Source organism: Mus musculus, chromosome 15 (genome assembly GCF_000001635.26).
Source record: "Mus musculus strain C57BL/6J chromosome 15, GRCm38.p6 C57BL/6J".
Classification (NCBI taxonomy): Eukaryota; Metazoa; Chordata; class Mammalia; order Rodentia; family Muridae; genus Mus; species Mus musculus.
The window spans coordinates 28,287,341-28,314,351 of record NC_000081.6 but is presented as its reverse complement, the minus strand read 5'-3'; the positions used below and the strand labels follow the sequence as shown (position 1 = coordinate 28,314,351).

General features: G+C 40.8%; 1 protein-coding gene across 2 annotated transcripts in view; it reads right to left on the bottom strand.

Annotated features, from left to right (window-relative positions):
* Dnah5 (dynein, axonemal, heavy chain 5) overlaps window positions 1-27,011 on the bottom strand; it is a 317,192-nt gene that overhangs the window by 157,694 nt on the left and 132,487 nt on the right. For both annotated transcript variants that reach the window (XM_006520014.2, NM_133365.3), the window contains exons 23-35: window positions 25,097-25,298; window positions 24,062-24,297; window positions 20,558-20,776; window positions 19,372-19,434; window positions 18,884-19,122; window positions 17,104-17,344; window positions 15,072-15,271; window positions 11,813-11,966; window positions 9,603-9,766; window positions 6,963-7,119; window positions 3,001-3,213; window positions 1,969-2,193; window positions 440-612 (exon numbers count right to left, since the gene is read on the bottom strand). In XM_006520014.2, the coding sequence (XP_006520077.1) occupies window positions 440-612; window positions 1,969-2,193; window positions 3,001-3,213; window positions 6,963-7,119; window positions 9,603-9,766; window positions 11,813-11,966; window positions 15,072-15,271; window positions 17,104-17,344; window positions 18,884-19,122; window positions 19,372-19,434; window positions 20,558-20,776; window positions 24,062-24,297; window positions 25,097-25,298 (2,486 nt within the window). The remainder of the gene's footprint in view (window positions 1-439; window positions 613-1,968; window positions 2,194-3,000; window positions 3,214-6,962; window positions 7,120-9,602; window positions 9,767-11,812; window positions 11,967-15,071; window positions 15,272-17,103; window positions 17,345-18,883; window positions 19,123-19,371; window positions 19,435-20,557; window positions 20,777-24,061; window positions 24,298-25,096; window positions 25,299-27,011) is intronic.

Sequence of the window (27,011 nt, the reverse complement as noted above, 5' to 3'; positions counted from 1 at the left end):
GGATGGGGGTTTTGCAGAAGGGAAATCAGGAAGGGGGGATAACATTTGAAATGTAAATAAATAAAATAACCAATAAATAAATAAAAACACCTTAATTGTTTCTCTGAAGAACAGGTGCTGAAGTTAATAAAGTAACCTTTGCTACCCACTGTGATTCACACCTAGCAGCTCACAGTATCTAATTCCTTCCTTGTCCACTCGATGTTCACAGAGGCATTTCCACTTTGCCTTTGCAGAGCTGAAGGCAAGAGAAACCAGGTTTATTTCAACCACCAACCTGAATCCCATGTGAAGACACAGGTGCAAAGTCAGAAATACTAACTTTCAAAGGCCTTGCTATGAAAGAGCTGTTGGCAAAAAGTCCCCTGAGCCACCCAAGAGACGGAACGCTGGGCGGAGGAGAAAATGGCTGTGGAACGACAGAACCCCCCCCAATCACCTGTCCGTGAGCGGTGTTATGACAAGTCTGTCAGTGCAGCCTAAAAACTCATTCTGGTATATGAAAGCCACGTCGGTGATGTGGATCATCGTCTTGTCAGAATCCTCCTTAAAATAGAACCTGCACTGTTTCAGCCATTCAAAGTCCGTAGGGCTCTTGACGTGCATGTGACACTGAAATTCAAAGGTGTGCCGCGTTAGACCTGAGATGAGTCCCTAGCTTAAGTGGACACATTAGCATTTGCACAGATCGCAAAGCAGAGAAGGGGGAAACCCAAGTGGCTGCAAGGCAGCAAGCTTCACGTCACGTGACCCAATCAGTTACTGATCAAAAAGAAACCCAAGACGCTTTGAGAGTGGGAGGAGTCAGGGCCACTCCAGGCCTGCCCCTCAACATGGACCAGCGTTCCAGTTCAATAGTAAGAGCCGTGTCTATAACTGTTGCCCTTCGTGCACAGTTCCAAATTATCTGAAACACGAGATTCAATCTATGAGAATACAAAGACAGAGCTACAATAATCTCATTACAAAAAAAAAGTAATCTACTAATATGATCAAACTACTGGGTGTAGGTTGTTTTGTTTTGTTTTTTCTTTTTCTCCTTTTTTTTTCCCATAAGAATTTTCTTTCAACGGGCCAAAAATCCTAACATTTCAATGTCAGGTTAATACCTGGCGATGGTTTTTGTCTAAAATGTTTACCAAAACTTTAAGATACTTTAATTATTTCTTCTGAACAAATAAGAAGTCTAAAATTACCCTGTGCCCTTCCTTTATTTCTCTAAGAGCCAAACAGTGTGCTTAGCTGTTAGGTGAGAAGATTAGCACAAACAGTTTGAAAATGCAGTCTTGTGATTCCACCACATCAGGACCAATCTTTGATAATCTTTTCTTACATGGTGGAGCAGAGACACAATCCAGGAAACTATGCACATAAGCCCTTCTTGTCTCTCACCTAATATTACACTCTATAGAAGAGGACAATGGTAGGTTCTTGTCATACATTGTATCATAACTGTTTGTAGGCCTCTCTCCCCTTCCATCCCAGTCTGAATGGCATCTGCTGCAGCCACTTGGCATTCAACAACTTGTGTTTGCAAACGATTTGTGAGGGATGGGATTTGTCAAAGTCCCCCCCCCCTTCAAAGAAATGCTAAGCAGCTCTGTTGCCAATGTGTCTATATCTGCCCCCAAGAAAACAGTGATGTCTGACCAATAACTACAAGGAAAACAAGACAGACAAAAAGCTTTTGGGGGATGCCGCGTGACATTTTAGCATCTAAAACAACCACCAAGAATTTTAAAGTCATACCTCGTTGTCCCAGTGATGTGGTATAGATTATCAGAATAGGACTGGAATTCCAGCTTAAGGCCGAAAAGACAGTTTGACATGAGTGCTCTGAGATCAGCAAGCCTCCACCTGATTCTGACCTTTGCACGAATTCAATCTCATCAGTCCAGGGGGTGAGCAGAGATGGTGTCTAGCATTTACTTTTCTGTGTATGACACATGACGTTTATAAAGCACTTACCAGGTCATCAAAGATGTCCCTTTGGTGCACATGGATAGTAATCAGAGTCTCGTATTTAACCCGTTCCATGGAGCTCAGGTCCTTCGTGGTAATCTCGATCAGCATGTTCAGTAGCTCTAGGAAGGCCTGATTGGTCTTCTGCATGATTTTCTTATCAAACTTGGCATTTCGAAGGGCTTCTTCTGAGTCCCGGGTCCATAGCATCTGAATTCCTAATAATCCAACCTTGTAGAGGTTTTAAACAAACAAACAAACAAACAAAAATAGAGTGTACACAGTAGAGTTACAACTTGCATGGAATTCAAAATTTATAAAGAAATCACAGCACAATGGAGCATCAAAGGTCATACACAAATGGATGGCTTTGATGATATTAACTTCTTTGATTTGTTTCAAAGTCCATGGACTCCATTCATATTGTTTATCTAACGGGATAGCATGGGAAGCCGCCTGAGGTATCTGTGTCTCTCCTGGGATCTTAGGCCACACATGTTTAGTTCATGCTTCTCTCCAAATAGATTTTTAAGTCATTTGCAGATAAGGAATTAAAATAAGGTGACTTTACTCAAATGGGCACAGTGTTTGTATACAGTAGACACTCATAAAATCTTTATTGGTCACCAGGACTAAAAGAACTTGTTTCCTGTATTTTAATACTAAGGAACATTTTTCTAGTTAAGTGTACTCTGAGTAGTGTTTATGATTTAAGTATGATGTATGTGTATGTATAAGGAGAATTCATAACAGAAAAACTGTCTTAAGTTAAATATATATATATGTGTGTGTGTATGTATGTACATGTATATAAATATGTGTGTGTATATATATATATATATATGTGATCCCCAATAATCTTTAAGTATACAGTTATATATGAACAAATAGCCAATAGTTAAAATGTTTAAGCTTATCCATATTTAGTAAGTCCTTATGAAAATCTTAATATTTGGTCAGACTAAAAATGTGCCACTTATGAAGCATATATAGGCAATATCTAAGATTTAAAAAACTTTCCAATTTGGATCCACTGACCTGAGCGGGGAAGGAAGAAAGAAATTCAATCAATTGGAAACCGGGTTCTTGAATATTTGCAGCTGCCTGGCGAATCACAAGATGTAATGAGGACTGTGACTCCTCCAGCAGAGAATTAAGCCAGACTTCCACATTGCCCTCTGCCATCACAGGCTTGTCCAATTCAATTGTCTCGCCCTCCCGAGAGGAGATTGACAGAATCCGATCATAGATCTAAGTTAGAAGATGAAAAAGATAGCTCTGTTCATATAAAAATAAGAAATACCTTTCCTCTGTGCCCTTTGTCAGTGCCACCCTTCCCATTACAAGTTAAGGTGCAAATCATAAAACAGAGGGCAAACCAGGACATAAAGTCATTTCAAAGCAGCAACCAAAAGCTAGCTTTAAAATCTATAGGAGAAACGTAAGTCAATTCCAACTCATCAGAACTCTAAAGGGCTGAACTTATTTCTAAAAGCAAAACTTAATACAAATATGCTGATGGAAGAGAAAAAATTCTAAAATCCTCCAGGCAGCATGGAGCTCACGACGAGGCTATAAGTCTACACCACATGGCTATTGGTTGACATTAGGAAAGGCCTGATCAATGACCTTATGATGATAAGAACAGAGCCAAGACAAAGTAATTCTGACCCTGTGCCAAGCCCAGTGCGCTCCAGGAGAGGAGTCTCGTGTGTCCTCTAATCAAGTCCAACCCCTGTTCTGCTCATTTCCCTTCAGTCTCTGGGCAGTGCTGCATCATGAGTGTGCTGTCTAGAGTGCAAGACCTAGATCCTTATGGAACTCCTTATGGAAGACAGAACAAAGACCAAATTCCTTGTATGTATTAGCCATTGAAAGAAGGCACCTTTTCTGCATCTCTGCTCATGAGCATGACAAGTAAAATGGCATGAAGGCAGTGCAAACAGTTGCTGGTGTTTTTGCTCTTTGGTTATAAAAAGTAAACCAGCAACAAACCATTCTTTAGGGCTGAGACATAGTGCTATGTATACTGACACGATCTGAGAGGCCAGTTCCTCTTAAGCTCCAGTCTCCTCGCTTGTGTTTGGTATTTATAATTTTATGAAATTTAGAACCCACGAAATCAGGACCTTATTTTGTACATTTTCTGGATGTACATACCAACTTTGTGGTGGAAACAAACAAACAAACAAAAAAGCCAAGGCAGAATTATCTGCAGAAGCAACTATTACACAGAAACTAAAGATAAGTAGGCATTTAACCTACAAACTAGGAGACAAACAACCCTTGCTCCTCAACCTGAGACTGTGAAAAACTTTTCTATTGAAGGCAAAAATCCCATTACTACAGCAGCAAGGTTTCTTCAAATGTCATGAAGGATTTCCTTCTTGATGTATAGGGTTTTTTTTTTATTTAAGAATTGAGTTGTTGGTAAATATAAGCACAAAGACAAACTACTGCCAGAAAAGAAACACTACTTTAGAGCTCTTTCAGTGCTGGCCTTAATAAAAAATGGTTAGACATGTGGCCATGCTTGCAAATGTCTGTAATCCTAGCACTTGGAGGGATAGGGTAGGAGAATTCCAGACTTGAAACCAGCCTGTGATTCTAGCCTTTGTTACACAGCAAGTCCAGATCTCAGACAATTAACAAAAGAAAGGAAGAAAGAAAGGAAGGGAGGGAGGGAGGGAGGGAGGGAGGGAGGGAGGGAGGGAGGGAGGGAGCAGAATAGAGCAAAAGTAGAATGTATAAAAAAGAAAGAAAAATGCGTACAATGAAACATAGTGGCAACTCCATTAGGAGTAGTTCCTTGACATCAGACAGCATTAACCTACATATTCCATAGGTTAACAAGAACATTGCTCCTGAGCATTAGAATGCACCCTGTCCTTACTTCTATGCCCTCCTGCCAAGCCTCCTGCAGCAGGTCTGCCTTCCTCACCCTTGCTTCCTTCCAGCTCACCATACAATTACATCAAACTTCCTAAAGCACACATTGGGTGTCCAACTTGGAAGCCTCCATGCTAGAAAGAGTGTGTCCATGGTATTGCTCACGTGGCCTTTGGAATCTACCCATCATGCTCTGTTCTTTTGTTCACCACTTCCTATTGTAACTTGAATTACATTTTTTAAAAAAACATAAAATTGCAAACACCACTGCCTATGGATTTAAAATTATTGGAAACCAGAATCTTTGCATACCTCACCAGGTTACAGTGAGTTTATGATGAATTAGATTTCCTGGAAAGATTAGTTGGCCTTTTGACCTTACAAGAAAACCAGATTTGACACACAAAGGGCAGATATTAAAGTGCTGTGTGCTGGACAGAGCACCAAGAGCTGTTAAAAAGCTGTGAAAACTATGGCAGAAGCATCAACAAAAGTATCTCTCAGGGTCTCTGTCTTAGTCAGGGTTTCTATTCCTGCACAAACATCATAAACAAGAAGCAAATTGGAGAGGAAAGACTTTATTCAGCTTACATTTCCACATTGTTGCTCATCACCAAAGGACGTCAGGACTAGAATTCAAGCAGGTCAGGAAGCAGGAGCTGATGCAGAGGTCATGGATGGATGTTACTGGCTTGCTTCCCCTGGCTTGCTCAGCTTGCTTTCTTATAGAGCCCAAGACCACCAGCCCAGAGATGGTACCACTCACAAGGGGGGCCTCCCCCCTTGATCACTAATTGAGAAAATGCCTTACAGCTGGATCTCATGGAGGCATTTCTTCAAGGGAGGCTCCTTTTTTTATAAGAACTCCAGCTAGTGTCAAGTTGACACACAAAACCAGCCAGTACAGTCTCCTCATAGACAATCAACTCAGCCATCATCTAATTTCTGCCTTTGAGCCTCCAGAATTGAGAGCAAGAGCTCGAAGCTTCTGTTTTAAGCTATAGAAACTGTGGCTCACACACTTGCAGTTCTGATCTGGGCTGTACATACCTCTGAGCTCTCACACATACTTCTTTCTGACCAAACCACACCCCCCTTCTTCACCTACCTGGCTAACAGTCCAATCTTCCTCAAACCATCAATCAAGACGAGTTTACTCATGGAGAGATTCTATATAATTTCGTATATATATACCACATTTGGTCTCCCTGGCAGGCTTTATTATGCAACATGTGCTTAACACAAACACAATAATCATTTTGTCCACGTGTATCGGCAACTTAATATTGGAATCTCTGGATAAGATAGATGATCTATTCTCCCTGGAAACCACACAGCCAGCCTCATTGTGGCACACAGCAAGGTGCCTGACCATAATGGCTGGCTTCTAACTGCTTACCATGCAAGAGGTCTGGCACTCCATTAAGTGAACTCTGTAGGCTCCATCTGTCTACTTCTCTGTCTTTTCCATCAGAGCCTGAGTTCCCTGAGGCTGGTTGGGATATTCCCATTCTTAAACAAAGCATCTGGCACATGATAGCTACTCAATAAATTAATCTGTCTGATAGGGTGAATAAATGAATATTACTGAGTTGTTACAAGCACCAGAGGACTGAACACAACATCTAAAGGGAGAGGTCATTTTCCCAGGAATTTTGGATACAAGGATGGACTAAACAGTGTCTTGTGGAATCTATGCAAATGTACTCTCCATCGAATTGGATAATACACACAACTCCTTGATACCATAAACAAAGTAGGAGTAGAAAAAAAAAGAGTGAAATAATTTAAATTTTGCAATGAGGGCTTTTAGTCTAGTCAGGTTAGCTTTGAATTTATGGTATAGTCCAGGCAAGCCTCAAATTTTCAGTCCTCCTGCCTCAGCTTCTTGGTTCTATACAATATATTCTTGATCTTATTTAATCTACATTTTGGACAGTAATAAATCATAGAAGTCTAAACTTGGCTCTCAGAGTTTGCTTTTCATTACCGGCAAAGAGTTAATAACAAGGAAGCAAATCTTTTGTAAACACGATGTTACAGAAGTACTTGATAGTGATGGTTAACACTCTGACACACAGATTACAGGCAGTGATTAACTCTGGGCCGACCTTGTCATGGAACTTGACAGTTTTAATGTTGTCAAACACGTTCAGCAAATGGGCCTGGATGGTGTGGGAGTCCGATGCCTGGCCCAGAATCTCCAGCAGAGCGGGATCTGAGACGAAAAAGAAGCGAGGAAAACACAGCCTTTTCTTCTCCAAGTATCTGCAGGGAGGAAGGGACAAAGCTCTGTGAGCATAGGGGCTGACTCCCAGAATGGGAAGAGGAGGGAAGACCATGCCACCATCTGTTTTCCCCATGTTAAGGCTTCAGTGTTGGTTTGTGGTACATTTTATTAAATAGCCTGTCATATCCTAACAGAGAAAGGGTGGGTTTTTTTTTCAGAGTGAGTGATAGAATTTCTTTATTCTTTTATAAACGTTAACTTCATACACTACGTAAGCTAACATACCATGTATTTTTCTTCATAGCGAAGAAGATAAAAATACAGTTTAAGGGTTCATTTGGGACTTTGATTTGCTTCTCAGCACTGCAAAAATTTTCACGTCATCTTAGGAGAGACGTGAATATACCCTTTCCTCAGGACAGGGACCCATAAGCTTCATGACAGAGCTCCTGCCTCTCAGAGATACCAAAATCCTTTGAAGATCCCTATCCCATCATTTGGGAGATGCTTAGTCCTCTAGGTTCATAGGAGCTTTTATGAGCTACTCATGCAAGCCAAGTGACCTGAGTTCAATCCCTTGGACCAACATGGTAGAAGAAAAATAATACCCAAAAGTTGTCCTCTAACATGCATAAGTATACTATGTCATATGCCTACTATGTGCAAAAATACAGACACAAAGAGAGAGAGAGAGAGAGAGAGAGAGAGAGAGAGACATACACACACATCATCATCATCACAATAAATTAAAATATAATTAAAATTAAAAATCAAAAAGCTCATGATTGGGTCAATAGCTCATTGGTATGCTGCTTATGATCTGAGTTAAATGCACAGAGCTCGTGCTTTAAAAAAAAAATACAGGAAACGCTTGTCATCCCAGTGATGAGGAGAGGAAGACAGCTAGATCCATGGGACTCACTGGCCAGCCAGCCTATCCTATTTGTTGAGAAATAGGCCAGTGAGAATCATTGTCAAGAAATAGGTGAACTGCACCTATTTCTGCTAAAGTTGTTCTCTGGCTTTCACAAGCATGTGTGCACACATGAACACCCACATGCACACCAACTCATGCTTGAACTACACCATGGTGGGCTAGAGGATACACAGTGGAACTTCCCCAAAGCATCCACTCAAGGACACAAACAAAAAAAGAATCAAAAACAAATATTTTCCTGGAAACAATGGAGCCTATGAAAGTTGTGCCTAAGTATGGACGGTCCTTCATGTTCCTCCCAGGTAGAACCTCCTTCATTTGACTAAGATCCATTGTAGGAGGGGTGCTCCAATATCCTCTAATGTACTATCCTCTCTTTTTATGTGACCTCAACTTTCTAATAGCATTATTATTTCTCAACAGCAATCTCAAAGCTGGTTTTGAGTCCCAAGGATAAATAAGTGAGTCACAATTATTTTTCAAGTTTGATATTCATCTGTTCTTTACTTCATTAATATAATTTCAAATTCCACTCGAGGCCCAGTGTTCTTAATGGTCACCTATGACAGTGAGAACAGCCTGGCTCAGTTCTGTGGGGGCTCAGCACAAACTGGCTCAGACTGTCACCAGTCATGAGGTCAGAGAGAAGAGTACATGGGCAAAGGGCATCTGCCTCCAAGAGTCAGCCAAGGAGACATCATTGTTCAAGTTAAGTTCAGATAAATGTCTGCCATGAGTTTTGATATACACTTAGAAAATTACTTTCATTGTGTTTCTAGTTTGTGATTTTTCTAGGCGTCATTGTTTGCTGTTTCCTTGTTACTGAGGTGGTGGCAGTGATGATGGCAGCTGTGAGGGTGGAGATGTGGGCGGTGGTGACTGCTGGTGGTGGTGGTGATGGCCTGGTTTGGTTGTCTGCTTTGGATTTCATTGTTTTTGTTTGCTTTGAATATATGTGTGTGTTTTGTTTGTTTGTTTAGGAGAGTTGTTTTTGTTTTTAGTGTTTGTTGTTAGTTTGTGTTGGATGTGCTTGTGTGTGTGTGTGTGTGTGTGTGTGTGTGTGTGTGTGTGTGTGATCGTGCCTGGCTTTTGATTATTTTATTTTAAAACCAGTAAGAGAAAGTCAAGGGAAAACATTATGGGTCTTTGAATTTTCAAAGCCTACCTGCAAGTCTATGGTGGATACTACTGCACAATATTCATATCTCTATAATCTTGACTGCTTATCTATATATGCTATTTCATATATAATAAATATAATAGCATATTTCAGTTCTGTATCTATAGATATAGAGGAAGATAAACAAGAGAGATGTCAGAAAGGAGGTACAATAATTTTCAAAATGGGTACTATACACAAATGTTTACAAGATCTTACCCCCTTAAGGAAATATCTGAAATCCTTAGTCCAGAAGCAGGATGCGTGTTACCTGTGAGGCTCCAAATGATAAACCTTATCTGTGCAAGTTTTATGTGCAAAGCCACTCTTAGCCAAACAGCACAAGTGTGGCTTTTATCACCTACTCTTTCTGTTCTCTTTTCTCTCCATGGTTCTGAGAGCTTAAAAGGAACAACTGAACTCACCCTGTGAGCGACTTCTGGCAGATTTCCAACTGGTCCAGTAAGTGTGGCAGTAGCTGCCCCATGGTCTCATCTCCAACACAACACTGAACCACATTTGGTATCTCATGTGCCCGTGTCATGATCTTCACCCAAGACTTATCTATATTGGAAAAGCGCTTGGCTTCCTGTAGAAATAACATTGGACATGTCTATGGTAGATCTCAATGATGAAGCATCTTATATGTTTCCAGCTGAGTCCATCATTCCAACCAGGGCAGATTAAGCTATATATGTCTGAGGTTCAAGCAGTCTATTTAAAGCTTCCTTATGTCTTTCTCATTATATCATCTCCCTTTTTGAATAAGAATTTGTAGCTCAACCCCGGCAATTCCACTATGGTAAGTAAAACAGAAACTGAAATCAAAACTAAAGGTCTGTCTGTACAAGACAACTTGAGAAGAAAGACAACTCCCAACTGTTCTCATGGGTGATGTCTGAGTAGAGTGAACTTATTGTTTTTCAAGAGTACTGCAGAGGATTAGATGGCTTGTATGTCTAGAAAGCAAATACCAAGTCTTTAAAAACAGCAATACACACACAGAAACACATACCTAGTCAAAAGAGTGCAGAGACTAAATGCCAGTGGAGTGCTCAGCCCCAGAAGGAACATCTATGTCACAGCCCTTTCCCACAAGACTAAGGAAGTATTTCCTAAGGACTGTAAAGGACCAGGGGTTGAAAGCCTAGGATGAAACTGTATCTCCTGAACATGACAGGAGCTTTTACTAACTCACAGCAGCTATTCTTGCCTACAAAAGACCTGCATATAATCAAGTCAGTCAACATTATAGTATGGGGAGGCATGAAGCCCCACCCTAATAAGGCGCTATGAACAAGTTGATGGCTTCTGAGGGAGGGAGAGTCAAGTTTCTGTAAGGGCGTGGTTTCTGATAGATCACCATGCATCCATGGATGGCTCCACACCTGTGAGTATATAGACAGTGTATATTGGACTCAGTGAGTTACTTGGAAAGAGACAAAAATTAAAAAATGGAACAAAAGTTGTATGCAGAGTTGGGCAGCAGATCTGGGAGGAGTTAGGGGAGGAGTGGTCAACGAGATCAACACACATTTTATGAATTCTCAAAAAATTAACTCAATATTTTTAAAATAACAACACAAAACTGTTTCTAGTATAATATTGCAAAATATACACTTTTTAGGAGAAAATGGAAATACATATTACATATTATTTTGGTACTGTTGAAATAATTATTTTTCCTTTTCTTCCTCAACAGTTCCTTTATGCCACTAATAATCCTAGACTCACAAACTTGAGAGAAAGAAATGTCACTTTAACCCTTAAAATTTGTACGTTAATGTTTCCACTGACATGTGGAAAAGAAAATCCAAAAATGCATAAGTGAACATTTAAGTTTTTAGCATATGAACTCATTTCCTGCTGACAATAAATAATATAAATGTTAAATTATATATAAGATAATTGTTCTGCTTTATAAAGGGTTAACAGATCTGCCTAGTACAGCTCACTGAAGTAACCAAGGCGACAGTTGAAGACCTTTGTGAAATCAGTGGACACAGTCATGCTTCTACAATTCAAATAGGAGGTTAAATGTCCTAACTGTACAAGCAAATCAGAGCAGTTAAATAAGATTTTTTTAAACTTTAGTTCAAAACGTCTTTTAAAATCTTAAAAATATGTCCAATATGTGCATAGTGAGGTAATTACAATTTGATGAGAAAAATACACTCAACATCTCACAGAGAACGCCTTTTCCTGCAGATTTCCTACCCTCAATTTTACAGCACAGATATAATTAGATGTATTCTATAGTGTGCATTATTTTTAAATGTCAGTAGTAAAAGAAGAAATTATCCTACAATTGTCAAGATAACTATCCCATAAATTTACACTGTTCCAAACCCCACCTTCAAATTATCTGAAGTCTCACACAATGACACAGAAATTCAGGCTCTGGGTTTTCTGATCCTCGGTTTCCTATCAGACATCACAGGTTCACAGCATTTTCACTCTGTAATTACTACCCTTGTCTTCCCCATAAATCCCCACTTCCTTTTAAAAAATAACGGCATCAGAGAGAGAGCTAAGTTGCTAGAATCAAAGGTTCAATGAAGATGAAGGAGTTCTCTGTTCTTAGATGTTTCTCGAATTGAATAACCTGATTTAATCATAAAGAAACTTCCAGAACCTTGGGCAGCTGCTTGGCAATGTCTCCTCCCACGAAGACAGCTTCTAGATAAATCCACAAGTTTTGAACGGTCATCCAGTTCTCAATGATGTCTGTTGAGTTGGAAAGGCACTGCACCCATTTTTGAATCTGGGCTTTGAATGGCATATTGTACCTAAAATAAGAAACACTCGTTTTGATTGTGTTGTCAAAATAAAAAGACAGTTTTTAACTTATACTTTTTTAACATTTTCAATGTTGCCATGTTGGCAAAGTAAACAGGAACCCACTGAATGCTTTCAGTTTGGTTTTTACAACTTGGATCTAAAGTAGGGATAGCAACAAGAGACAGATAATCTAAGGTAGAAATCAGGTGTGAGACAACTCCACCCAGATTCCAGAGAACTGTTGTGATAGCCAGGATCATAAGATTCTCCCTGCTGAGTTTCTGTGCCCTCTTCCACAGGCAGTGTGAGCTCTCATCCACTGGTGGCACTTGTAAGATTATCTGTGGAGATGACTGGATAACTAATAGAAGTTTCAGCTATGATACTATCTGGGCTCTCTGTAGCCTGCTCCTCCCACGTCTCTTCCTAACTTGCCACCCTCCTTTGGCCCAGCCATTCCTGCATGTGCATACATGTATGTTAAAATTTATACTACTGCTGAATCTGTAATACATATACAAGGCCTATAACAAGCAGTCAATAAATACATAATTGAATAAATGTTTCTCACACAACTCGGCAAAGTAGATGTCATCGATTTAAAAAAAAAAGCAAAACAACAACAAAAAACCTCCTGCAGGCCTAATATAAATCATTGTATTTGATATTTATGCTTTTCCTGTCTCACGAGTTGTGCTGTCAATCAAATAACCTAACCTTTACACTCCCCAATTATAGTGTATGGTGTCCAAGTTTCTTAGAACAAGTGCTGAACAGTCCAAACTCAACACTACCAAGAATGTGAAGACTAAATTCTATAGCCTGTATCATTTACTCAGCTGTGACAAATAAATGAAAATAATAGGAATTTTATTTATATAATGTTAAGTACATAGTATTCCCTATTTTAAATTATTGATTTACAGATGGTGAATGTCTGAGCTTCCAGTGTTCAGGAGGCAGAGGAAAGAGCATCATGAGTTTAAGGTCATTCTGGATTTCATAACAATATCCTGTCTCAAAACAACTATTATTAGACATATACATGAGGTGAAGTTTTAAACCCAGAATGGCACAATATATTCTTTTTTTTATTTGTTTATTTGTTTTATGTATATGAGTACACTGCAACTATCTTCAGATATACCAGATCAGAGCATCAGATCTTACTACAGATGGTTGTGAGCCACCATATGGTTGCTGGGAATTGAACTCAGGACCTCTGGAAGAGCAGTCGGTGCTCTTAACCGATGAGCCTACTCTCCGGCCCAGCACAATACATTCTTATCCCAGTGATGGCCATACAATCATGATATTTTGAGATTCTGGTGTACAATAAATTACTTGAGGAAGAGTATGGAAAAGTAAGTTCATTAGAAGTATGAGTCTAGCTGGGTAGTGGTGGCACACACCTTTAATCCCAACACTTGGGAAGCAGAGGCAGGCTGATTTCTGAGTTCAAGGCCAGCCTGGTCTACAGAGTGAGTCCCAGGACAGCCAGGGCTACACAGAGAAACCCTGTCTCAAAAAACAACAAGAAAACAAAACAAAACAAAAGCAAAAACAAAAACAAATGCAAAAAAGGAAGGGGATATTTGAAATGGAGTCATTTGAGAGAACAAGAAAGTAGGTGCCGTTTATATGTTAGCTTTTGCTAAGACACAAGATTCGAAGGTTACACTAAAACGAAAACTTTAAAATAGGGAGTGAAGATGACAAAGAATTCTGATAAATCCTGAAGGTTCAGTGAAGACAAACCTTTTCTTATTTTTTTTTTATTTTTTAATTTGACTAGTTATCATTAGTTATGACTTCACCAGAAGTGCTTTTCAATTCAGGTAGAAGAGCAAAACTTCAGACAGACATTGCCTCATGGAAGGTCTTTGAATTCTTAGGCAAATGGATGTATCTGGAGGATATCATCCTGAGTGAGGTAACACAATCACAAAAGAACTCACTTGATATGCACTCACTGATAAGTGGATATTAGCCCAGAAACTTTGAATACCCAAGATACAATTTGTAAAACACAAGAAAATCAAGAAGAAGTAAGACCAATACGTGGATACTTCATTCCTCCTTAGAATAGGGAACAATATACCCATGGAAGGAGTTACAGAGACAAAGTTTGGAGCTGAGACGAAAGGATGGACCATCCAGAGACTGCCCCAACCGAGGATCCGTCCCATAATCAGCCCCCAAACTCAGACACTATTGCATACGCCAGCAAGATTTTGCTGAAAGGACCCTGATATAGCTGTCTCTTGTGAGGCTATGCCAGTGCCTGGCAAACACAGAATTGGATGCTCACAGTCAGCTGTTGGATGGAACACAGGGCTCCCAATGGAGGAGCTAGAGAAAGTACCCAAGGAGCTGAAATTGTCTGCAATCCTACAGGTGGAACAACAACAAAGGTGGAATGAACTAACCAGTACCCCCAGAGCTCGTGTCTCTAGCTACATATGTAGCAAAAGATGGCATAGTCAGCCATCACAGGGAAGAGAGGCCCCTTGGTCTTGTAAACTTTATATGCCCCAGTACAGGGGAAACACCAAGGTCAGGAAGTGGGAGTGGGTGGGTAGGGGAGTGGGGGGGGAGGGGGTATAGGGGACTTTTGGGATAGCATTTGAAATGTAAATGGAGCAAATACCTAATAAAAATTGGACAAAAAAAAAAAAAAGAGGAACTATGACTCTGTGGTTTTTGTGTCAACATTGCACTGTGGCACTGCGGCTACAACCAAATGATCAAACAGAGGTATCAGACTGGTTTCTGACTGTGCCACTGTTCATGCTGCCTTGCTCATCAGTGAAGTATGCACCCAGCTAAGGGCTTATGGACCATCAGTGTGAGAATAAAAGGGTCATCAAGCCGGATGATTCTAGAACTCAGAATATCATCGCCAACTGGAATTTGCATCTTGTCGCCCTGTCAGTTCTGCAGGGGTGAGTGAGTGTCAGCAGCAAAGATGGCATGCTCAGAGCAATCCAAGGGGCTACCTCCAAGTGCCATCCTGTCCAACTGGTGCCTCAGACACATCCCACAAACAGAGAATGGTGCCATAAAGCTACTGCCACTGGAAAGCTCAAGGAGGAGGGAAATGGTTTTCGTACCTGTTGCTAAGGAGAGAGCCCAGCAGCATCAAGCTATCCTCCATGCTGGCGATGACTTCGGAGGTACTGTCTCCTCTCAGGAGGAGTTCTCCACGGGTCTTAAAGCCACTAAATGTTAATGTTTTGTTGTCCCACTCATTGATCACTTGCCTCAGCTTTTGCTCAATGTCTCTCTCCTTCACGGCACTGATGCAAATGTCCTGTCAACAGAGTAAGCTCTCAGTTATCCCAGGAAAGTTACATCTTAGTAGTAGTCTAAGTCCACAAGAGCTCCTCTTGTTTATTTCATATGCATTTAAAGATTCTGTGTTTGCGAAGTGGATGCTCACAGTCAGCTATTGGATGGATCACAGGGCCCCCAATGGAGGAGCTAGAGAAAGTACCCAAGGAGCTAAAGGGATCTGCAACCCTATAGGTGGAATAACATTATGAACTAACCAGTACCCCGGAGCTCTTGACTCTAGCTGCATATATATCAAAAGATGGCCTAGTCAGACATCACTAGAAAGAGAGGCCCATTGGACTTGCAAACTTCATATGCCCCAGTACAGGGGAACACCAGGGCCAAAAAGTGGGAGTGGGTGGGTAGGGGAGTGTGGGGGGGGGAGGGTATGGGGGAAACATAAATGAGGAAAATACCTAATAAAAAATATTTAAAAAAAAAGATTCTGTGTTTGCAAATATCAAAGGCAATGTCATAAACGGTTTGAACGTCTGAATAAATACAAACAGAAGAAGAGGAAGATAAAGGCAGGTCTAGATAGAACCTTCATTTCTAAAATTTTCCATCCATCTCAGAAAAAGAAGTGACAATAAAAGATTCAATATCATTTTGCATTTTACAGTATAATCTCAGGCTTAAGACTCACTGTCCTGATCTCCCTCTCAGGTCAATAAGTGCAGTGTGAGAGGAGAGAATTGGCAGAAATATGAGTTCTTCCTGCTTTCCAGTCACAGTCTCCATCACAGCACCTTCTCCTGGACCCTTGGCTGATTCTCTCATTCTCTCTCACAGTGTTCATTTTCTGGGTGAGTTCATCTCTGTCCAGGTAAATAGCCTTTATATCTCCAGGGGGAACCCTCCTATATTTGCCTCCTCATGTAACAGTGTGAATGTTTCAACAAAACCACAAGCACAACCCATGATCCTGCCCAAGTTCAAGCTCTGTCTTTGCGCTTATCACCCAAGCTGACTTCTTGCAACATTCATTGACAGTCTCTGTGATGCATGAGCAGCCCTGGGATCCATGCAGAGCTCTCAGGAAGGAGGCTAGAGCTCTTTGTTGTCACCATTACTACCTTGTCCCACCTTTGCCATCATGCCCTTCCTTCAACAAATTCTGTCCAGTTTTACTCCCTACAAATCTCACAGATCTTTTTTTAACTCTTCAGCTTCATGCCCTCTACTCTCCGACAACAAATCATTCCCTCTTCCCTAACCTTTCACAATCTCTGAGTAGGTTTTCTCCTCACTCCCTTCTTGTCCTCATCTTTCTGCTTACCACTATCAGGTTGATCTTTACAAAATGCAATGAGATCTCATCTCCAGTGAAGACACATCTCCCAGGTGGCTCCACATTACTCTGGAGACCGAAACCAATGGCATGCTCCACACATACTCCACTTCGCTGGCCTCAACAGTTCCTTTCTCTCCGTGGCCATAGCAGATGGCCACAAAGCTGTCCTCTGGTTCTTCCTATACACTTCACAAATGATGTTCTTCCTGCCTGCCTGGAATGGTTTTATTTGCATATTTACAACCTCTCATCTCCAGAATACAACTACATTCCTTTCACCCAGACAGACTTGAACCCAGATAAGACAAGTCCTTTGTCACAGGCTTTCCAGGGGCAATCAGCATACTTTCCTTCCAGAGCAATTTGCTACAGCTTATAGCTATGCCTTCATTTGTATAAACAATTACATTATTTTATGCCATCTAAAAAGGCAAGAATACACAATAGCACTCAGTAAATGAGGAGTTGGTGGATGGGTAATAGGAATACATTGTTCTACTCCCTATCAACTATACCTCAATTTCCTCTTTGTATTTTAGCAGAGGAGCTTCCATGATATTTCGTAACTTAAAGGTCTCATTGCCCACATCCAGACTGTGCCCAGTGAGAGCAGTGATCCTCTGCCAGTGTCGTTCCACCATGGCGTTACTGGCCATGTACTCCAGCAATGGACAGCACTCACTGAAGTCATCAATGGTCTTCTTCAGATCCAGAAAGGCCTGCCAATCCTTCAGGGCCCGAGGCAGCTTCCGACACCTGTGAGGGAGACCAATGGGGAAGACCACTGAATTATTCAAAACCCAGACATTACCAGCCACAATTGTCTCCTCAAGTACTACCTCATTTTTCAAATTTCATGACAGATGAGCTATATATTAAAATAACTATTTTATAGAAATAAATTTTTCTCTAAATCAGAGAATATTGTTTTCAATCTTTCATGACATTTGCCTAAATAGAAGTATTCTCTTTAAAAGATAAGAAGCTCCCTTCAGATGGACCAACTAGAGACTGCCACACCCGGGGATCCATCCCATAATCAGCTTCCAAAGGCTGACACCATTGCATACACTAGCAAGATTTTGCTGAAAGGACCCTGATATAGCTGTCTCTTGTGAGGCTATGCCGGGGCCTAGAAAACACAGAAGTGGATGCTCACAGCCAGCGACTGGATGGATCACAGGGCCCCCAATGGAGGAGCTAGAGAAAGTACCCAAGGAGCTAAAGGGATCTGCAACCCTGTAGGTGGAACAACAATATGAACTAACCAGTACCCCCTTGGAGCTCATGTCTCTAGCTGCATATGAATCAGAAGATGGCCTAGTTGGCCATCAGTGGAAAGAGAGGCCCATTGGTCTTGCAAACTTTATATGCCTCAGCACAGGGGAACGCCAGGGCCAAGAAGTGGGACTGGGTGGGTAGGGGAGTGGGGGTGGGGTATGGGGAACTTTCGGGATAGCATTTGAAATTTGAAATGTATATAAAGAAAATACTAATAAAAGAAAAAGAAGCTCCCTTCAATTCATTTCAACTTTATAACATGAAATTGAGAGCATCCCAAACACAACACAGTATCAAGTTCCTAGCTGTTGACTCACACACAACCAATGGCCTTCCACTTTCCTTCGGATTAGCTGCTTAAAAAGGGCTAGGGAAGAAAATGTTGACCTAAGCTTTTATTTTAGGAAACTACCTAACATAAAATTCAAAGAATTTTAACTGTACTACAAACAAAATTATCTTTCTTCTGACTATATAAAAGGCCACTCTCATACTTGACCAACTTTGAAGAAGGTAAATCTTTCAGAGTGCACAGACCAGGGACAACAGTAAAGGGGCATCTCACAAGGATGACATAACAGTGACAGAAGACAGAGGCAAGGCACAAGAAGACAGACATGCCAGGCAATGACAAGAAAACTTGAAATCCTCTCACACATGTAGGTCTTATGGGCTGGTAAGAAGGCTCAGAGGGAAAGTGCTTACAAGCATAAGGACCTGAGTTCAAATCCCCAGTACCCACATAAAAAGCTGGCCACGGTGGCCAGTGTCTGTAATCCCAGACCTCGGAAGACAGAGACAGGAAGATCAGAGACTCACTGGCCAGTCAGAGCCAATTAGTGAGCTCCATGTTCAGTGAGAACCCCTCTCTCACAGGAAGATGGGTAATGAACGAGGAAGACACTGGCATGGACCGCTAGCCTACATCTCTCAGATACAGAAAAAAAAAGCCATCTCCCCCCAAATGGATATTAAATCAAGAATTCAGAATCTCTGAGGATGTAAAACAGTTACCTGTTTTGGAATTCTAAGAGTTCATTGTTGATTTTTTCAATGTTCACGTCTGACCAAAGGGTATCTTGATAACTATTCACAGTCTCGATGACATTGTTGTACAGGCTGTATATTTTCTGTAGAAGATTCAGCTGCCTCTTTATCTCAAGAAGCTGAGGATACGGTGTAACTGGCAAACCAAAAAGTTCCTCTCCTCCAGTGTAGGTGATGTATTTACGATATATGTTATCGAATTGATTCTGATGAAAAGCATAAGTGAACTCCATCAGAATGATTAACACGTGGGCCAACACATTGGCAAATGAGCATGTAGGTACAGTAGTGAGTATGTTTATCTGAAAATAATTCTAATTGTAACAACAGTTAAATTTGATTTTTAAATGTAAGTGCATCCTCAGCCGTATAATAGAGTTTTTACCCTCTACATGGACTATAAACACAGGAAGACAGTCATTGCTTAAGAAGTTTGTAGGAATGAAAAGGTTTACCTGGAATATAATAAGCCTGCCGCTGGCTTCCTGGGGCTTCAATCCACTTGCCATCGGACCATTCTGATGCAGATTAAATATAAGACAGAAGACAAAGTGAAGCATCCGTACACAAATTTCATGAGATCAACATACTGGGGTATCAAAATTTCCACGCATGATGTATACATGATAGGACATTGTGTTTATTGATGTTGTTTATCTTTAATTTCCAAAAGGAACTCTGACTGTAATCCACTTGGGAAGATGTTTCTAGACTGAAAAGCTGAGGGCATACCACAGTTTCCAGAGGTTAGGAAATCTTGCAAGTTTTTAACCATTTATTGTTTACCTCCTAGATGACACCGACAAGGAAGGCTTAGTGGCCGTTCTGGGGAAAGCTTACAGTTCTGGTTCTGAAGTAAAGCACTACTGTGATTAGCTTGCAGAGTCTACCACTCTAACAGCTCTCTGGAAAATGAAACATAGTCGATGCAGTCCAGTTCAATGTTCCTAAATTATGACACCTCAACTAAGTTGCTCTTTGTTTCCTTGGGCATGAGTTAAGTGCATAGCCTCCTGCCTTTATGACCTTTCCAGTTTGAAATGTCGCCACCTAATAGATTCAAAACTGACCCGACACTCACATGCTTCCTTACTGTTGCGTGTGACAGTTGGTCAGAAATGGATCTCATTATATATTTACACCACAGTTCTTGCACTAAAACCTATATACAAAAAAAAAACCCATATACATAAGTAGATTATGGATACCGGAGGAACATGGCTCCATTTGCCTTGTCTACCACACTATGCATGTTTGCAGTAGAAAGGTCAGCACCTACACAGGCTGAGAGTTTGAAGAATTTATGTGTGCTATGGAAAAAGGGGAACCATGCTTTCATTTAAATAGTATCATTCTACACAAACTTAGAAACCATTCTGGTTCTTATTTTAATTTGATACAGGGGCACACTAGAGCCCAGGAAGCAACCTAACAACTTTCATCCCTCACTTCGTGATATATTCTGAATTAACTCTTAAGGGGAGGAATCCAAAGAGAGAAATATATTTACCCACATAAATGTACGATTACTCTTCCTATGAAATTTTATGGAATTTAACATACAAATTTTTAAACAGGGACATTTTGTGAATCCCATCTGTTCTCCCCTAAATTCTCACAGAGAGAAAGTCAGAGCCATACCAAATCATAGTCCAGGTAAAACTGCTGGCAGTCTTGGAGGAACACCTCCACTGTGCTGATGAGCTCTTTCCGGAAACTGGGCTGCAGAGCGCCTAACTCATTCTGAACATCACTGGCCCGGGCCAGCAGCTTCTCCCAAGCATAGCGCAAAGTGTCCACTTTGTCCATCTCTTCCTTGGCTACCAGAAGTCCATACTTGTTAAGGAGGGCATAGGATTCCTACAGACAAGAAGGAAAAGTGTATTCCTGACAGTCAGATGTGTAAATCCTCACGTAGTCACAGACTGGAGCTGAGAATAGGGGACCAGCATGATGGAGAGACCACCCTATGGGCTCTAATTATTCTCCTCATGAACTTTAAGGACCTAAATGCACAAGGGAGCCAGTCAGATCCAGTTCTCTCATCTGTGAAATGAAGAGACTCTGGCTATCTCACAGAATGTCTGAAAATGTCTAAGAGCATCATTTTGAAATGCATTTCAAAACTGTAAAATGTGACACAAAAGATATTTTTACTAGGTCCCAAAATTGTATTTGAGCACTATCAAATTATATCAAGTGAATGAGAAAACATAAAACTTAACTTCTAAAGTTAGGATAACAAAACAAGACAGCATTTTAATTCAATCTTAGTTTACTTAGTTCAGTAGGAGCAAAGCTGTCTCTGACTCTTTTTGCCTGCTTCTGTGACCCTTTTCCATATATATATATATATGGAAAAATATATAATATTATATATTATAATATATGTGTTATATATATGTATATGTGTATATATAATATGTGAAATATCATTTATATATGTTGCCTCATCCAGCCTTAATATAAGGGGATGTACCTAGCATTATTGAACTTGATATGCCATGTTTGGTTGATATCCCTGGGAGGCCTGTCCCTTCTCTGAGAATGGAGGAGGAGTGGGGGTGGGGACTGGGAGAAGAGGAGGAAAAGGAAGCTGCTGTTGGATGTCACAAATGAGAGAAGAATAAATTAAAAAAGAATAAAAAAGAATATCTGACAGTCAGACACAAGAAAGTCTTGTTCAACCAAAGCTTGAGTCAAGTCTTTTCTCTAAGAATGAAAAATATTTGTACTAAAAAGATTAATAAACAGGTTATCCAGTCCCATGTGTTCATAAATAAAAAAAGGGGGGGATAGTAGAAGAGCTGGAAAGGTGGAAATGGTGTAAATACTAATTGTTAATAACACCAACTACTAATACAGGAAAAAATTAAATTCAGATAACCAAAGTTAGTAATTCTTTTCTCCTTTGTTTTATTCTTTTTATAATTTTATGTATGCATTCATTGTACATGGATCTGTGCTACACACACAAGGATATCTTCATATAATGATGTGTAAGCTCAGAAAGACAAGTCTTGTGTGTTCTCTCTCATCTGTGGCTCCTAGATCTTATGCAGATCCATATAATGATGTGTGTATGGCGTGAGGGGAAAGCAGAATGTCTGGGGAAAGAAGAGGACTGAAGAGGGGCAAGAAAATGAGCCGAGGAATGTGGGTGGGGCACATGCTCAAAGTTTATTTCCCTAAGAACTCACTTTCCCTGAGTACCCCTGGCCTCTTCTCCACCCACCACTCTGCTCCCTACGGGAATCTGATATTTGACTGAGAGTTTCAAAGTAGAGGAGAACACAGATTTAGGCAAGCATAACCTGTGCCTTTATCCTGTCCTCCTCTCTGCTGCAGTATAAACAGGAACAGAGCAATAGACACACCTACAGCAGGAAGACCCAGCATGGGACACTACATCGCAACTTTCAGATAAGATGGGTGACTCTACTATTGTCTTAACTCTCAGGTGGGAAGAAATACGCTATCTTCAGACTCAAGAGACCCCCCAACATCACACAGATAAGGGGTCATCTGCTTTGATAAATGCAGTCCCAAGAAGATGATAGGTCATGTGATTATCTTTAGATGGCAAAATGTGGATATGCCATCATGGCGTGTACCATTGTCATGATAACATGAAACTTCTTGAAATTTAAAGTGAGATGAAGGAAATTCAAAAATGGAATTTCCCTTCACCATGAAAGCATAAGACCAGACACTTGAATTAAGTCTTACAGGAGGTAATGTTCTTTTTTTGATTTTGGTTTTGGTTTTTTTTTTTTTGTTTTTTTTTTTTTGTTGTTGTTTTTTGTTTTTTTGAGACAGGGTTTCTCTGTGTAGCCCTGGCTAATCTGGAACTCACTCTGTAGATCAGGCTGGCCTCCAACTCAGAAATCTGCCTGCCTCTGCCTTCCAAGTGCTGGGATTAAAGGTGTGCACCACCACTGCCTGGCAGGAGGCAATGTTCTTATATCTGGATTTTTTTTAAGATTTATTTTTACTTCATGTGTGTGAAAGTTTGCCTGCATGAGTTGTAAGTGCACCTTATACAAGCAGTACCAGAGGAGACCAGAAAGTGGCAGTGGGACTGACAGAAGATCCCCTGGAACTAGAGATTTTAGGGGGTCTGAGCTGTTTATTATGTGGGTGCTGGGAACTGAACCTGAGTCCTCTGCAAGGTAGCAAGCACCCTTAACCACAGAGCCCAGTCTCCAGCCCCTTAAGTCTGAATTTTTAACGCCACAGTTACATTTAACTACAATTACATTCATACATTTAAAACAATAAATGCAGTGACCCACTTTTAATAAGGCCTTTCAGCGGGACTAATCAGTGCAGTGTGTAATAAAACAAAAGTCAGGGATGAGGGTTCAGGGCCTCGTGCATAAACTACTCGTCATGCAAGTGTGAGCAACAGAGTTTGAATCCCTAGCACACACCATAGAAAATCCAGACATAGTGGTAAGTGTCTATGGTCCCTGGGCTGGGGACTGAGACAGGTAAATAAGAGTCACACTGACTACCAGTCTAGTTGAAATGGAGTGGTTCAAGGTCAATGAGAAACTATACCTCAAAAAATAATTCAGAGAGACATGATGGAGGAAGATATTTTGACATGAAACTTGGGCTTCCACATGCATGCACATGGGTTGCCACACACATGTGCACAGATTCATATCACACACACACACACACACAGTAATATAATGCTAATTATATTGTATTATATGACTTCCTTGACCGGTTTCTATATGTAGAAGTAGAGCTTGGTAACTGTACGGTGAGCACACACACAGCCTAGGTGCTGTAACCGTGGGATGAGCACACATAAACCTGGGTGCTGTAACCGTGGGGTGAGTACATGCATGTCTGGGTACTACTAGGCTGAAAGCATGTATCGAACTCCAACTGACCACCTGGGATTCCCATCCCCAGCTTCTGAGTGTTGATGTTAGGGACGGCTGCTTTCTCTCCTAGAAAACGGCACTGAATGAAAGGGACCCTCCTTATGGAGAGATTGCGGGCAATGACCCCCTAACGCAGAGTCACAAGGCACAGAATCTCATGCTTCTGGAAGGACGCCACTGTGTGACAGGATTTACTCCACAGAGCACCTCCATTCACCCCCATGGTATGAGGCTGCCCATCTACCTCAATAGGTCCCACTTGGAAGTCGGTGGAGATCTGCTGCTCCCTTATCTCCTTCAGGGCCGCCATTGCTATCCTAATATCATCCAGGTCCTTGATCGGCCGGCTCAGTTTCTTCTGGGATTCTTCGACAACTGTGAGAATGTTTTCCATCTCAGCCCTGTACTTCCTGTTGCAGTGACGGCCTATGACCGCCATCCAGGCTTTCGTCTCTGCGGTCAGTGAAAGCTTCAAATCAGCTGTAAAAGCAAAGCACCCGCAGGTGAGTCTGGGAACCTTGAACCGATGTCAAAAAGACTAACTGTGTTCTTCATAGTAAGTACTGTGAGGTTAGAAATATGTGAAACTAGAATTTGAAAATGGATTTCCAAGCTGGGGATACAGCTCAGTCGGTGAGAGCATTTGATGTGCCCTTAACAGAGCTGAAACCTGTCAAGGTTGAGGTTCAGAGAGAAGCCCTATCTCAAGGGAATAAAATGCAGGTCAGCTCCACAGGACACCTGATGCCCTCTGGATTCCATGTATGCCCATGAATACACCACACAGACAAATACTACACACAAAGAAAGTTTCTTCCTCATTAAAACTCATCCTTTATATAAATCTTATTTTTTCAATAAGATTTATTTTATAACATCTATATATGTTATAAAAATAACATTTTAAAATACACACACATGCACACACACACACACACAGAGACAGACAATGTATAAACATGCATGTATGAGATAAGCTTCAACAATTGGTATTGTTTCTTAGAACAGCTAAGTCCTAATTCTAACTACAACAGACTCATTCCCTTTCTGTAAACTACCCCTTACTTTCAAGGTAAGCAGCAAAGGGTTAAGATAGACCAAAATTATTAATTATGCAGAAGGGAACTAAAAACAAATCTACAACTTGGGCTTAAATCTTGAAGCTTATAAAAGAAATCTAATCCTGAAGAAAACTAGAACTCTCTAAAATTCTAATCTAGATAAAGAGACAGAGTCAACACTGCTGGATTTACATGGAGGTCTGAGTCAACTGACCAACCTGTATATAGAGCAATGGAACCCACACGGATGTATTCAGGCTCTGCATTAATTTCCTGCTCCAGGCTTTGAAAATAAAGAATCCTGGACTCAAACTCAGGAAGCAAAGGGTTTTGTGCAATAAAGGTCATGATGGTGTCTTCTTTCTCCTTCTGCCAAATGTGATTGTAGCGTTTGAAGCGGTCCATGGATGTGATAACTTCCTGGAATAGAAATGATAGATCTGTGTAGAAAAGGTAGAGTCTGAAATGCAACTGAGGATTGGCTCATTTGATGGTTACCACGGAGCGCTAACCACGATTGTTAGTGACATGGAATGAAGTGGAAACGCCATGGAAATAAGTAATGACAGCAACAGTGAGGAGGGTAGCATCTTGTCATCCCCAGTCTAAAGGGGGCAAATGAACCTAATAGAAACTAGAAGGAAAGAAAGTTGGCCATTGGCAACAGGAATATCTTAGTTAGAGGTTGACCTTAGGCTAAAAAGAACAAGAAGGTGTGCCATCAGCAAGCACAGGAGTAAAATCCTGTGGGTCCTTCTTTCTCTCCTTGAGTCTCCTCCACCGATCTTCATTGGTTAGACTCACCACTACATTAAAGAAGACTGGGATCCGTACATTTCTTTCCTATAGTTGATACCACAAATTAAGAAATACCACCATTTTGTTGTTGTTGTTGTTTAATGCCCTAGGTCATTAAAACTCTTGTGCCTCATCCTTAGATTTCCATGAGAGTGACTGGTTATACTCAGAGAAATCACTGGACTCTTTTGTGGTAATTAGTTTTTATAATCAATTTGATTGGATTTAGGACCCCCTAAAAGACACATTTTTTGGACAGGTCTGTGAGAACATGTCTGAGAGGTTTAACTGGGGAGAGAAATCCCACCCTGAATGGTGGCATCACTATCCTGTGGGCTGGGAGTCCTGGATTGAATGAAAATGAAGGAAAAGAGAAAACATGTTGAGCACCAGCATTCAACTCTCAGAGCCTCCTGACTACAGATCCACTGTGATGAGCAGCCTTGTGCTGCTGCTGCCATGCCTTCTCTGCCATTGGTGGTATTTCTTAATTTGTGCTATCAACTATAGAGAAGAAATATACAGATCCCAGTCTTTTTTAATGTAGTGGTGAGTCTCACCAATGAGGATCCGTGGAGGAGACTGGAGGAGAGAAAGAGAGACTGTGCTCTTCAACTGTGAGAAAACTAAATCCATCCTTTCGTAAGGTTCTGTTGCAGGGCATCTCCTCACAGCCAGGAGCAGTAACTAACACAAGCGCTGACTTACTCTGCTGTGCTCACTATAATTACTAAGGCATCTGAAAATGTATCTAATTATTGCCATAGACTCCTTTCCCCCCTATCCTATAGTATGACACCAATAAACTAAGCACTAGATAAATAATTGTTGAAGATGGGAACATTGTCCCTGGAGGGGAGCTAAACACAGGATCTTCAAAATGCTAAGAACAAAAGAGTAAATATGAATAAATGCAAAGACTTGTTGTTCCCTGGGGAATACATTAAGCACAACTTAACAACATTTTTTTTTCATCTTATTATAGCAACAGCAGCTTTTCTGGTACTTTCAAACAAATGTAGCTCATTCTATTAAAAAAAAAAAAACCAGCCTCAGAAAACATGTACTTACTAAACAACTGCTTGCTCAACACTGAGAAACACCTAAAGTCAAATGGTTTTAATAAATGTGTGTGTCACAGAAGACAACTTCCTGAACAGAACACTAATACCACAGGCATTGAGATCAAAAGTTAATAAATAGGACCTCATTAAACTTAAGAGCTTCTAGAAATCAAAGGACAAGGTCAATAAGGATAAAACAGCAGCCTACAGAATGGGATCGTCATCAACCTTGCATCCATCAGAGGGCTGATATCCAAAATATATAAAGAAC